We start from the raw sequence: 15,749 nt of genomic DNA on the forward strand, positions 1-15,749 counted from the left end.
AGCGGTCACGTGACCGCTCCCATCCAATGGGAGTGGGGGACTAGCCCCGCCTCTGCTCCGCCCCCGCCCCCAGAGCGCGCTCACTGCCTCGCCTGCAAGGACAGGAAAAAGCTCAATTTTCAGCAGGCGAGGCAGAGCAGGAGCGCGCCTCAGCGAGCTTCAAGTTACTATGTCCCAGGCCTTAGAATGTCACAAATACTCCACTTTTTTTTTTTCCTTTTCTTTTTTTTAACAGCTACGTGAGACTGTCCCTTTAACAATGCCTCCGTAAAACAAATATAAACATGCTTAAAGCAAACATTCGGCTGCTTTGGATTCCTTGGATATTCCATGGAATTGTCTTTACACTGGGTCTTTTGCTTGTGAATGATCAGTTTACCCTGCCCACGCAAATTCTGAGCGTGTTGGAGCACTTAACCTTGTGATATCACATTAAAGGCAGTACTGTATCTGGAGAAAATGAAACCCCAGCTCATTATGTTAATAAACTGAATAAAACATTATTTAACAATAACTTTCACATTTTTAGAGATGAAACCTAGATGAAACCTCTTGAAACATGTCACTGCCATTGGTCCCTAGAAGTGAGTGCACCTGTAAATTAGGAAACCGCAGATAAAAATGTCTAAGGCAACATAAAAGAAGTATTCCTGCTGCAACATAAAATAAGTATTCCTGCTGCAACATAAAAGAAGTATTCGCGCTGCAACATAAAAGAAGTATTCCTGCTGCAACACAAAATAAGTATTCCTGCTGCAACATAAAAGAAGTATTCCTGTGCAACATAAAATAAGTATTCCTGTGCAACATAAAAGAAGTATTCCTGCTGCAACATAAAAGAAGTATTCCTGTGCAACATAAAAGAAGTATTCCTGTGCAACATAAAAGAAGTATTCCTGTGCAACATAAAATAAGTATTCCTGCTGCAACATAAAAGAAGTATTCCTGCTGTGTTTGAGAATATCGCCTGAGTTTTGCTCAGTGATATGGTAACAAGGCCTGCTTTCACAATATGCTAATTTTACTGCATATTTAGTCAATATGATTTAGAAGCGGTGTATTGTAAAATACTTGTTTGTATAGGCACCTGCTAGACAGTAGATGACAGTTATTCTGCGGCATGCTGATGTGACATGTGTAAGTACACTCTGAGGACCATAAAACTGGACCATTTCACAACATTGTTTTTACTGAGGGCAAATGTATCAAATATTGCTCAAAACTATGCAGTAACCAAACATTGCACCTCCCCTCATTTTATTGCCAGCAGCCATCCAATGTGACTTCCCTTCCCCTTTCACACTGATCCCACCTTGTGGATCTCTGCCAAGGCCAGTCAAGCTTGCCCAAACAGGACACAGACTTGGATAAGATTTGCGTTCACACCCACTGGGGACGACATGGAGATCAACTGATTTCGTATGCAAATAAGGACAGGTGCAAAGGTAAGAATCAAGGAAAACCCCAGTAAGTTTCCATGGCTTCAATCAACCTCTGAACTTCAGTAGCAGTCTGCTCAGGGAGTGAAGGAGTTAAACACGGTTAATCATACAGAGAAGAATTCTGGACCAGGATGACAAACAAAACTTCTGGAGATGTTTCCAATGGTTAAAAACATTATAAAACGGCTTCCTTCCGAGCAGTTAAAGAGCTATAGGTGGATTTCCATTTGACTTGACAGCTTGTAACTAAAGTTGTTGAGTAAGTGGCAATGTACCTCTGCCTGCCTGCAGCATATTGAACCTCTACAGTATATTGACCGCCTGAATCAACGGAATATCAGTGTTTAGCTAACTCAGAACATTGATCTCTGTTACACGGAAACCTTCATGTAACACACGTGTCCACATGTCATCTTGAGATTTTAACCCAGTCATGGATCCCCAATGAGAATGCACTTAGATGACGGTTACGAAACAAGGACATGGGGTCTGGTGGGTAATATTGGTATGTAAGATTTTAACCCCCCAGTCCCACTTATACAGTGTTTCTGTACTCATTTCATTTCCTTTATGATTACTACTGTGAAATCCTTTTCTTTTGGAGCAATGTTGATGTAAAACAATTATTTTAAAGCAGCGTTTGAATCGGTGTGTATCTCATCTATTTTACCACAGCCCAAAGTTCATCTCCAACATACCTGCCTAGTGGGGAGTTTAAACTGGCCACTGATAGCAAGGTACATATAGTCCAATCAGGAAATGCGACCTTTTAGCTTCATCCCTATAACATTAGTACTGCTGCTCTTAGGTATGAGACACAGAAGCAAGTCAGTAATAAATTCAATCTGTGTTACTGTACATATTAAGTGATACTGTGATCTTCACAGGTTTTTGGTCCTAAATTTGCCATACTTAAAACATATAATACAGTAAGTCGTGAAACAACCACTGACAATTGTAGAGAATGTTTTAAACAGCTTGGCACTTCCACTTAATTACAGTTTCTGGATTACAAATCTGGAATAAGTATGCCCAAAGCAGCACTTTCCCATCTCCCAGCCTCTGGCTTTACTTTGTTTTGAAATACCGATGCCCATTCTGTGCAACATTTTAATGACATACAGTACCATTACACATTAATCATTCGCAAGTTATTTTTGGGGTGAGGATTGATTAAAATGTGACTAGTTTCCTGCAGGAAATACAGGTCTAGATTTCTCATTGAAAGCATTGCATTATTTTCAGCATTAATAACAAGAGCCTGAAATATGTTTGCAGGGAAGGGTCATTGCAAAACAATGCAGTCAAATTTGACACAATAACAGCATAATGCAATACATTTATCCACCGATATGTTGGACTACTTAAAACCTCAATGAAGAATCTTGTTAGTGCAATAAAAGGTATCACACATATAAACACACACACACACACACACACAATATTTTGCTAAGTGACATTGCACCTTTATCCTCACGAGTGCTTTGCATACGTTTCAGGCTCCTTTGGTGCTTAAGCGGTTAACACAAGTATCCTCCTACCAGACTTATTTTGCTATGTACTGCAAGTAGACCTTACAGAACACCTCAACCATGGCATTATTATAGGTCGGAGATAAAAAAACAAAAGAAAAAAAAAAAAAAAACACTGTTGGATCCTCTTTGTCACTACTTGCCTGTACATTTTGCAATTTCACATTACTAGCACTGGGTATTTTTGTTAATGAAAAAAGGACAAGACTTTATATATAAATGTTTTTTTTAAGTAGGTCACATGACTAATACAACCTGGCACATTGGTCATGTGACCATGGTCTAATGGACTAATGCAACCTGGCACATTGGTCACATGCCCCCTGCAACATTTTTTTTTGCCCAGCTTTGCCTTTTTTTCCTGAATTTGTTTTGCAAAAACTCCACGGCAGAGAAACGCATCGGAGGCTCCTCTGTTTAGGACGGAATTCATCTCTGACCACCAGGTTACACATGAGGGATCGAGAAGCTGGCCATGCAAGTAGGGTTGCCAGGTGGCTTCTCCAAAAATACTGGACTCAATGGTGAAAGGTGCGTCAGGTCACTGTGTCCAGGGAGGAATATACTGGACACATACATGTCCAGTATTACAGTACCTCTCATTTTTTACTGGACAGTGTCCAAATACAGGGCAGCCACGTTCAATACCGGACACCTGGAAACCCTACATGCAAGCTCAGCCAAAAGGCACCTTATAAGATTTCCAAAACGGGGCTTGTAACTTTCAACTGTGAACACACTGAATTGGTTAACACGTGCAAATCCTATACTGCTGCTACATTTTATTGATGTCAAGCATCAAGGAAAAGGGAGGACTGGTTACAGAGAAAATAGCAGTGGTCACCTCCCTTAGACAATACCATCCCTTATCAGAGCAGACTGCTGTCTGGTTTCCTGTCTCAAGCTTCTGCATTACAGCCCTGGACAAGTGAAACAGGGTAGACTAGTAAAAGGGAACAAAGTAAAGATCAGATCCCACTGCAGAAAATATGCAGACAAATTCCCTCCTCCAAGGCAAACTATACTGACTTAAGGAACAAGGGGCTCTCTTGTCTACAGGGATAGCACCGGAAAATGTTCCCAAATACTTTTGAGTACGTGTCCTAGAAAAATTAAGGTTCAGAGCAATTCAAAGAATAAAATAATTTTTTTTTAAAAAAAAGGTACAGCTGGCTAACTTCCTGCCAGAAGGATCTACAATGCATTCACGGTTGCCAAATCTTGCTGATTTTGAGGCATATGCAGTTTCTTGTCTGCGAAGAAGGCACAAAGGGGTCACAGGCACAGGAGTGAAAGCACAGTGACAGTGAGGACACCGCAGAGTTAGAACTGGCAGAATTCTTTGCAAGTGGATATTTTAGTTAACTACTTCAGTGCCTGGCACATACAGATGTAGCAGACGTTATTGCTCCCATGATGCATTGCACCAACGCTGGCGCTGTATTTAACGCAACATTTAATACTGCACCATTGGAACAAATTGAACCGTGCGGGTCAGTTGTTCAATGCACGCAATATTTGACGCAATGTGTCGCGTTAACGGGAGCGATAAAGTCTGATTAGATCTGTATGTATCGGGCACTGAAATAGTTAACTAACATATTCTGCCAGTTCTACCTGTGGTATTCTCAGTGTCACTGTCTTTTTACTTTGTCTGTGACACGTGTACTTTCTATATTTTGATGTGATACATGTACACTGTTATACAGTACAGTATTTCTTACTTAACGCTGGTGTACTGTGCAACACTGTCCTCTCTCATTTGAAACCCTCTTTTCCTGCACTCCTGAAACTTCTTCAAAAAGGGAAAAGCTCTTAAAAAAAAGAGGAATTTTGAAAGTTGAATGCCCCGCATTCCCCCTCCCCCAGCTACATATTGCAGCATGGAGCAGCTCTCATTCCAATACGAGAACAGTACAATCTTTCCATTGTGCTTTCAATGCAATTATTGTTAATGAAGCCCTCCTCATGACAAATCAAGCAGCACTACCTAAATACAGTCTTTAAAGAGATAAGAATTGTTTAAGAGAGCGTCACATGTCACAACACGTATTCCCCCCCCCCCCGAAAATAAAGTACATGCCTATTATTTCTCTGTGATCCAGACATATATTTAATAAATAGCAAGTGGACAGATAGATTACCCCTTTGCTTTTGCCAGCAAGCATAACTTGTACAACAAAGATGATGAACTATGGCTAAACCCATCAACCTTACTGAAGTGTGAAGTTGAATTTGTCACCAAGCTTGGGAATTAGAGGAGTGCTACAGTAATGATGATTATGAGATGTTTGCCTTAGGGTTGATTGTGGAGTGGAACACTGGTTTTTAAACTAACTGGTAAGCTTTTGCCTGTGGTTTTCTGCTCAAGTTTGAACATACCATGCTCCTCCATGTAAATATCACTAAACCGAGGATGTCTCAACTTTATTCAATTAAAATGTACATCTTCAAAATCTTGATACCCTTCATATTTGTGTGTTATATTGACTCTCCATTAAAGATATTACTGGACATGCAAAGTTGTGATCAGTGCTTCCATGTGAAAACTAATCTTCTCCATGTTGATCTAGCCAGATGTTTATGGGCACTGGGATGCACAAATATGTTTCTTAATGTTTTTAGTCTATATCCTGAGTGCATCCATTTAATTTCAGCTCAGATATAAGGTCTGCCTGACGCTGCGCCCAACTATCACCGACTCATATTTAACAGCTATTTTTCACTATTTTAAGAATAAAAAACAGATTAACAGGAGACAATATAGGGTGTATATAAATGTTCTAGCACTTTCATTGGTAGAAGGGCCTGCATAGCGTTTCAGCCTTCAATATATCACAAATTGTAATTGTAGTACAGGCAAAGAATATTGATACGAGCATAGAAGCAATATATTATACTTATTAAACACTAGGGGCAACATTTACTAAATAGTGCTACAGGGTCCATTCAAGGGCATCTCTCTGTCCTGAAGAGCTTGCAATCAATTGGGTATAGAGGTGAAAGTGGCTTGGAAGCAGTGGCACTTTCATTGATGTAGTGAAGTACTGGAAATATGACTTATTCCCACGTTGTCACAAGTACCAGAAGTAGAGTTTAAGATCTTCTGTGTTCACTTGGCCTGTAGATTTCCTGTACAGTGCTCTGTCCTCTGTGTGACATAGTGACACATTTATTATATGGTTACTTTTAGGGTACTCCCCTGCAGCAACAAATACTCTATGTCTCCTACTTTTCTCTACAAATGTTCCTCAACAAGACTGTAAACTCTTCTGGGCAGTGACTCATTTCCCCCAATGTTTGTTTTTATTTGATTTAGTTCCCTCTTATGTCTAGGTCTGGATGGCTAGCACTATATAATAATAATTTAAAAAAAAAAAACATTTACATACTTGCAGCACATGGCGAAAGGGTTAACATTTCATGTACACTGCATGAAACAAAGTGCTGCATACTAATATGTCAGCTTTCTTAAGCCTATATTGTTCCTGTTCCTACAAAGTACTTCCTCTTACCCTCCCTCATCAACATAGTATCCTCCAGTGGAGGTGAAGGGGCAGCTCTCTGGGAGACTCGCCCTGGTTAGGAAAACAAATCTGGAGCCTTAGCTGCAGGGAGTATGAGACATTTCCTGACAAATCCAGGACGTTTCCCCCCCCCCCCCCCCTTCCTGCTCTTTTACACAATTTACCTTTTCCTCTTTCCTCTCCCACCAAGTTGCAGGGGTCTCCTCTTTTGAGACTTGGGAGTTTAACCCTTTCAGTGCTAAGGGGCAAAGCAAAGTGGCTTTCGACGCTTTCCGCTGCCAGGGGCGCCTGAACAAGGCGTTGCAGGCCCCTCTGGCTGTAAAAGGGTTGAGAAGGGCACGAGAACACTGGAAGGGAAGGAGAAATATGCCCTGGGTGTTGGCCTCTGCCCGCTAAGGGGTCCCTGAAGGATTCAGTTGGGCGAGAAGTGAGCAGGGTAACTCATAGTTGATGGTGCATTATAGGATGGGATATCCTCAAAACCTGACATGTAGGAGGGTCTTAGGGACTGGAGTTGACAACTCCTGTTGCAATAAATAGTGGGAAGCTACTGAGAGGAGGTCTGACTGTAATCTTGATGATAGGGAGAGAGAGTACCTGGTGAGCAGTCATATGCCAGGGAGAGTCAAAAACAGATGCAAATCTACATTATCATCATTAGTGTTTATCTAAAGGGTCAAAGGGTTAACACTGATTTCCAGGCATGACAAATAAGCAGATATAGCTTAACCCTTTCAGTATTATGAGCATTTGCATATAATCACTGATTACAAGACTGCCATAAGTCAGATATTGAGGTTTCTTAGAAGGCACATAATACCAATCGGACATTATCACCTATTGACTATAATTGGAATAATGTTGTACCTTTCATTGCCATTAAATACCCCCTACATCAGATTAACTAACAGGAACACTCATTTTGCTTGTGGAAACTCCATTCAAGTGAACACCAATTGCGTGCACAATTGTTCTTGCACAGGTAATAGTTACTTTCTATGTGAACCACAGTCCAAAAGAGTGTAACATCTAATGTTTAGTACATGAAATAAATGTAGACAAAAAGTTCTTGCCCAGGGCCACACAGAATAAATCTAAAGACCACGCATAACATCTGAAGTCATTATCAGCAATACCGTTTAGTCACTGGATGGCGAACCCTCTCAATTACTCCTCTTATCTCTGCGACTTTCAGAGATCTTATTCACCTTAATCACTTTTCAGCAATACAAAGTTAAGATTTTGTTAATTAAAGGAAATTCTATTTTCCAGTGCTGTAAACGTACACAGCAACAACAGTGCTGAACCTGGGGAAATACTCCACAAGGCTCCGTTAAACTGGTATCTTTATCAATAGCATTTAAATACTACTCAGATTCTCTAGCTGTCTTATTATGTTTGTTAATTCCTATTAAATGTATCTATCACATTTTATTATTTTTATGTCACTGTCTTAAACCTTCATCTGACCGTTTTACATTTTCATACTGATCATCAACTCCAGTGTCACCGTCACCTGCACCATTAGAAAACTCAACTTTTCAGTACTGGTTTTCTTTTTATGTAAACAGTCTGTACATTTTGTCTATGCTTATTTTAAGGTCTTTGTCTCTGTACATGGAAATTAGATCTACAACGTAACAGAGCTTCACTGGTAAGATATGTTCACCCCAAAACTGGAACAACCTACCGGAGACTCTCACAGCCACCACCAGTCTAAGTTCTTTCAAAACTAAAGCTGTCTCACATTTTAATCTGGTCTGTAACTGTTACATACGCCTACAATATATATCATCTTTAACTGTACATGCATTGTCTTGTATATATGTCATGTTCACTTATGTAACCATGTATATTATTTGTCATCATAACTCTATGCCCAGGACATACTTGAAAACGAGAGGTAACTCTCAATGTATCACTTCCTGGTAAAACATTTTTATAAATAAATTAAAATGTTCAATAAATAAATGTTGGTACCAAAACATAGCCGTACACATCCTGACAGAGAGTTCTAACTGAGAAATAACTTTATAGGACCAAGTTATAGAAGAGTAAAGCTGCAGCCCCAATGATAATGGGGACTGTACGTGGTTCTGTAGTTTGCTAATGCTATGTTTCATTACTCTGCGCCCTAATATGGGGAAAGGCGGCTTGCAGGAAGGAATGGAGATGTCAACTGTTCCAATGGCAGGCCGGCTTACAGAAGGGGTTAAGCATTGATGTGCAGAGGTGTTAACTCTCTGGGTGTGGACTGGGTGTTGTGGGGCAGTGACAGGGGCTTGGCCAGGACCAGTGATCTGAAAACAGCCTGAAACAGGAAAGAGCACACATATGCCACTTGGAATGTATGACGCAAACCCCAGCCTTGAAACAAAGAACAGGAAACAGCTCTGCTGGCTGAGCTGGAGAGAGAGCACAGAGAAACATTTAGTCAGCCCTTGCTGACCGATATTCATGAGCAGCTGGAGTTTTTTTTTTTTACACAACAGCAATGGGTGGAGGTGTTTGTTCTATGGGTGTGAATAAAAACAACAGCATTTATAGGCATGGCCTGCCCTATTTACAAATACACTGAAAGGTGATTTTTTTTTGTTTGTCCCGTGCCTACAGCAAATAGCACAAATGAACAGAAGACTGTAATGGGGGGGTTCAGAACATTAACCCATTGAAACTGTTTTCTTTCTAACTATATTTTACTTAGTTCTTCAACTCTGTGCCCAACTGGTCTAAACCACTAACTGTGATTTATTTCCCATTAAGTCTGTCACTTGTTGGAATGTTCTCTCTGCTTTAGCGTTAAAGAAATTAAAAACTTTATACAAAGTTTACACAAAGTTGCTGGAGCATATTAACACTCTACATTTGTAAGGTTTTAGATTTTTAGAGCACCGTGAGCCTTAAGAACAGCCAGATATTGCTCAATAATGCAATAAAGACCAGTTTTCCAAACGTGTTTTATATTCATTGTATATGACTAAACATAAAACCCCCTACGTACAAATATATGGGCAACTTTACATTTGTATACAAAAATGTGTGATACTCAATCCCACCCCCCCACCCCCCCCACACAACTATACGTCACTAACTACATAAAAAAAAACACTATAATTTACCATACAGAACAGAAATATGTAGGCTTTCAGCACACTAAGATTAGGGGAACAGGGCTTATTATTATTCACTGCAATTCACCAACTGAACCAATTTGTCAAAATGTTTTTTTTTAGCCTTCCGATGCTAAAGAGGCTGGCAAAATAATGCTCAGCAGTGGAAATCTGTCTTATTTACTGTTCTTTTTTGGATTTAATTACTAGTTCTACTTATTCTTTTGCTGAGAACCACTGTAAATATACATATATATACAGTATATACACACACACACTTAGGAATTAGGTGGTTCTGTGATACTGAGATCAATGACAATAGTATGTCATTCTTTCTAAAGCCTATTTTTTTCAATCCTAGGCTGCAGCCTTAAAACTGGATGTTTTTTTATGTTTAAAAGTGAATTGTAAATGGCAAAAGTAATATAAGGTCAACTATGCATATTAGTGTGACGAGCAACAGGAGAAATCCGAATAAACTCTACCTTGCCAATAACTCAGTTTCAGAAGTGCCGGATCGGGTTAGAAAACGTATGGTTATTTCTAATCTACCACTGTATCTAGTTAAAAAGGAAGGTGTTATCAGTTAGGTGGAATTACTTGATAAGGTTCCAGTGTGCTGTACTCCAGTTAAACACAACATGTGCAGGAACTTGGGGGCATGACTACAGCTTAACACCACTGTCCTGCACACTAAAGAGTGAAGGGCAGGACGAGGGCAAAGTCTTCTTTTTTTAGTTATTACAACATCGAATAGACAACAGCTCCAAAACGGTGATTAAATGCAAGCGTGTACATAACCCTCCAAGAAACAACTCTCTCGGGGACAAAAACACACTGTTTCTAAATATTGCGAGTGTTTATTCCAAAGAAGTCAAACTACAAACAGTAACTTCACACCCAAAGAGTTGGTGTCTGGCAACAGATAAGTGTCACAGGAAAGACTGGAAAAGGCCCTAGCTATGGGGAGACAGTTGTTAAACTGATCTATTGGAATCATTCATGAAGGCACTGTATGTATGTATGTATGGTGCAGAATAAATGAGTTCTTCAGTATTAGGTGACACCTTTTTTATTTGGACTAACAATTTATGTCATAGGATACGCTTTCGAGAGTTCTCCTCTTCTTCAGGTCAGCAAGACCTCATTTATTCTGCACTATCGCAACTGGACTAACACGGCTATATCCGTTTTATGTACAATATGTATATATACACACATACACACACTTATTACAAATAAAAAAAAGTAATGGCCAAGTCTATTGATCCTGGTTTTCAGAAGCATGCAACACTTTCAACATGCATTATATATGAGAAAGCTAATCCGTCCACACTTGTAGAATTTTGAAAATATATTTTTACTCAGCTGTGTAAACACAAGTTAATCTGCAATTATCAGTATGTGCACGTTGATATATTACTTTAGTGTTTGCTGATAAAGTTCCAAGGTACTCTATTGTGTATGTGTGTGTGTGTATATATATATATATATGTATATATAACACACACACACACACACACACACATATATATATATGACCAGTACTATTCGACAAGTAACTTCCTTTAAATATCTTACATATTTTCAATCTTAAAATCGTAAATATTTTCAAAATTCGAAAACATTTCTTCATGTGTTTACTATTAATAAAATAAGTACATATCTGGAATGAAATTGTTGACTATACCAATATCTAGTACCAATGTAGCTCAAATATGTGTTTTAGTGTTAAACAATCATGTTACTCCAGAGCACATAGTACAGTACACAGCACTACTTCGTTTCATTGGAGACACAATGTGTGTTGAACTTAATTCCTTCATCTCAATATTCATAATAGTATATGTGATAAATATCAATGCCACTGTTACGATCAACAGCCCCTAACACTTACTCCATTCCAGCTATTACTTTTATTATTACCCTTTATTAAGATAGGCCCAACATATTCTACAGAACAGTACAATGGATTCAAGTGAAAACTCACATATGGAATGAAACCAAATGAAATGCACATTTATATCTCACACTATATATTTATTTATTTATAAAATATTTTACCAGGAAGTAATAGATTGAGAGTTACCTCTCGTTTTCAAGTATGTCCTGGGCACAGAGTAAAACAAATAATACATGGTTACAAATACAGTTACATAAATGAACAGGGTACACATTATATGCAAGGCATTGCGTGCACAGTTAAAGAAAATATATATTATGGGCGTATGAAACAGTTACAGACCAGATTAAAATGTGAGACAGCCTTAGATTTGAAAGAACTTAAACTGGTGGTGGATGTGAGATATATATATATATATATATATATATACATATATACATATATACACACACACACACACACACACACACACACACACACACACACACACACACACACACACGATATTAGAGATACATATATATTAGAGATACATATAGACATGGCATGGATTATAAACTCCTTTGCTCAGGGATCTCGTTTTTATTGTCTCATTTTGTCTTAACTAATATATACTCTTACAATGTTATTGCCTTCCCTTCCATATCGTACTGCACTGCGGAATATGCTGGCGACATACAAGTAAAAGATAATAATAATAATGTAATTTACAGAGATAAATACACACACATACAGGGATATATATATCAAACACACACACACACACACACACACACACACACACACACACACACACACACACACACACACACACACACACACACACACACACACACACACACACACACACACACACACACACATCTATATATCTCAAACACACAATATATATATATTTATGAGAAATATATACACTGCTGGTCATATAAGGAAAATAGATTACAAGAACCCTGCTCTGAATACTGTACACCAGGCACAGTGTATTAAATGTGTGCCATCAGAAGAGGGTGGCACTAATGTAAGATCAGTTATCATGTCACTGTTACCAGGGCCTGCCAATTCTCTAACTGCATGCAGTCTCAATCACAATCATTTTCATTAACACAACAACCAAATCTCAGTCACCAGTCCCAGGGCACTGACAAGCAGCTCATTTACAGTCCCCATCACTCAGCTTTGGTTAAGCAGGCCGGTCCTGCAGAGCACTACTCCAGAGGGGAACATGCAGAAGCCAATGCGCACCCAGCACTCAATCAGCTGCTGGCACCTTCAGCCTGTCCTGGGAATCCTGCCCACCACAGACTGAGCTCTTAACCAAGTGAGAGGACAGTGCCAGGACAGGGGCACACACTCAGGTCCACTCAAGCAGCAGGTTATCCAAGGTTAAGTGTCTCCTCAATCCAGCAGCAAACAGGTCACCTCCACATACACAAGAGCCCCCCTCCCTTGAGTAAATATATCCCACCATCAAATGATAAAGCACGAAGTGCACCCCAACGCATAACCCCACCAGCACAGCTCCTTGTGCCCGGCACCTGTGCCACACGCTGTCCCGGTCACTCCTCTCCCCTTCCTGCAAATAACAACCTGGTAAGTAACGCGTTGGCAAAACTTACTGTGAAAAGGGGGAGGGGGGCTGGTGGGGCCAGGGAGACACTGGATCTTCTATATCCCCCACCACTAATGTGGCTGCAACGATTGGACAATCCCCCTTTAACTCCGGTGTCAAGTGTGCAATGAAAGGTGACACTGGCTGGGTGAGTGTGCGGGATCCGGAGCGCTGCAGTCAGCTGGTGCTGGGAGTGAGGAGGAGCAGGCACTGCCTCACACAGTGGCTCAGCCGGTGTGTGGCTGCTGCAGCCTCAGGGTGAGGGACAAGCCTCTAAGGGATGGGAAATGCAGGGAGGGAGGGATAGTCACCAGCAGTAACAGCCGGTAGGGTCGGGCAGGGCAGGTCCAGCCCAATGGGTGGAGGGAGGATTAGGGTGGAGGCTTTGGACGAGTCAACATTGACACTTTGGTAAATATATATTTACAGAGCATGCAGCCTCTCCTCTGCTGCCTCCTCCCACTTATTATTCACAGAGAGACGTAATCTGATTACTCTCTAGGAGGGGAGGAAGTACACTGTCCTCACCCTGAGCTCAGCTGTGATATTTGTATACACAGAAATGTGTATTTTACGTATTTTTACATGATATAACCAGGAAATATCCAGGGATAAAAGCAGCTGCACACATGTTAAAACTCACATCGTTTTATTAAAGTAGAGGTGGTGTAATATGCTGGATCACAGCCAAAGTAAGATCTTGACATATACACCCCCTATGTTTGTATGCTGCATCAATTCTTACAGTAAATATCCACATCATTGACTCAGCATCAGAACTAGCATTTTCTTTTTCATCTCTTCTTTTTAGGTAAGAAATCAGCAGTTTGTGTAAAATAGTTTCAACTAATTGTTAACAAGGAATATAGAACACATACATGGATTGTATCTCCATATTGCTTCAAGCCCCTCCGAGCTTATCTTTCCTGGAAATAATGTACTGTAACCAGGTATTATTCTGCACAGCATCACCATGCCTGAAATATCTACAGCGCATTGAAGGTTTCCAACACTGGCCCTTATCTTCAGCAGCAAACATGAAATATGGAAAGCCTTTCCCCTTTTCTAGTAGCTGCGGTGTGCCGCATCTGCAATTACTGACAGCAGTCAATTTATTTACAGACAACTTTTAAAAAAAAAAAGGTTTATAATAATTGGAAGTCCATTTTTTTTTTTTTTACACAGTTTTGCTTTATATTGAAGCATGTCCGAGGGAAAATCCGAGCAGGCACTGCTGCTCAGCCAGCCCAAGATTTATTGTGTTACTCTTAGTGCATGTCTTTGTGCCACTGTATGTATCACACCTGGGACTGGGAGATGTAAAATACTACAAGATTGTCTTATTCTTTAGGTACCTGATGGTAACCAAATTCCAGAGATCTGGGCATCTGCAGATGTTATCGCACCCGTTAACGCAATGCGTTGTGTTACCGCTGGCGCTTTATTTAACAGTAGTCCCATTGAAAACTATGGATAAGGAGAGAACACAAGTGTTATTTAATGCATTATTTTGTGCGTTAATGAGGGGCAATGATGACTGCTACATCTGTAAATTGTGTCAGTTTTTGTCCCCCTTCCCCCCCTCTGAAATTTGGGTCTGCTTAGACTCCTGCCCGCTTTGCTTTCTCCTCCCTGAGTACACAGATGGGCAAAGACAAACACTCACCACATTACTGACACATTACTGAGGAGGGAGGGGAGGGACCTGATTTTTGTTTTTGGGTTTCTGGGAGGGAGAGGTGTGCATCTGGCACAGCTGCTAAAAAGGCAACTCCACCTAAAAAGCTGCAACAAAAACAACAAGCAGAAACACCCAGGGCTGAAGGGGAAGGAAGGGAGGTGCTCTGAAACTCAGCCCTGCAAGTCTTCAAATACACTGTCTCAAAGTTACTCAGATAATTGGTCTTCTTAACCCCTTGGCGCCTTAAAAAGTGACCATTTTCATAAGAACCTTCTTAAACTCTTATCAAGTTGTAGGGTTACATTGCGTATCTCACCATCCTATTTGGCTATGCGCTGCATCATTAAATAAGTATTCCTCCAAGATGAATTATACTATTGAATCGTAAAACATAAAAAAAGTGAGTCTTTTTGCCTGGTCAATTTGTTCCATTAACCGGTTATTTTAGTCACATATGAATTGAGCCGAACGAATAAAAAGAGAGAGAGAGGGAGACACCCATTGGAATTCTCGGGCTGTGATCTGGGAAGGAGTCACAAGGCAGAAATCCTCTCTGCTGTCTGAAAAGAATGTTCCTTCTTTTATACTGTTGTAAATTCCATCTGTTGTTGTCCATCCAACTAGTTTTAAGATCTGTAGCTGCTGCACTGTGGATAGACAATTGCATGAAACAATTAGAACACGGGGATTTTAAAATGGCAAGAGCCATCCCCATTTAGGCAAGCAGACTTGCAAGTAAAATTCCAACATAAAGGGATACAACAGCAAAAATAGAGATTTAGAAGGACAAAAAAAAAATGGAAACTGCTCAATACAGCATCAGGTTACTTCAGTTTCCTTTTTTTTTTAGTTGGGGGTGGAGGTCAGGGGACTGCTCAGGAGAAATACCGATTGTGTTAACCTAACCAAAAAAGTGTTTATAGTTCCAAGTATAATAAAGTAGAA

The 15,749-nt window shown here is 40.1% G+C and overlaps 1 protein-coding gene across 2 annotated transcripts in view; it reads right to left on the reverse strand.

Moving 5' to 3' along the window:
• The window catches only part of KLF3 (KLF transcription factor 3), a 35,697-nt gene extending 22,215 nt beyond the window's left edge, over positions 1-13,482 (reverse strand). Inside the window, exon 1 of one of the 2 annotated variants that reach the window (XM_075567909.1) lies at positions 13,131-13,482. Coding sequence is in view for 1 of the 2 variants with exons in the window: in XM_075567904.1 (XP_075424019.1) it covers positions 12,980-12,982 (3 nt within the window). In the remaining variant the exon portion in view is untranslated. The other variant, XM_075567904.1, reaches the window with a different exon arrangement.
• Positions 13,483-15,749: the final 2,267 nt, after the last annotated feature.

This window comes from Ascaphus truei, chromosome 1, assembly GCF_040206685.1.
Source record: "Ascaphus truei isolate aAscTru1 chromosome 1, aAscTru1.hap1, whole genome shotgun sequence".
Lineage (NCBI taxonomy): Eukaryota > Metazoa > Chordata > Amphibia > Anura > Ascaphidae > Ascaphus > Ascaphus truei.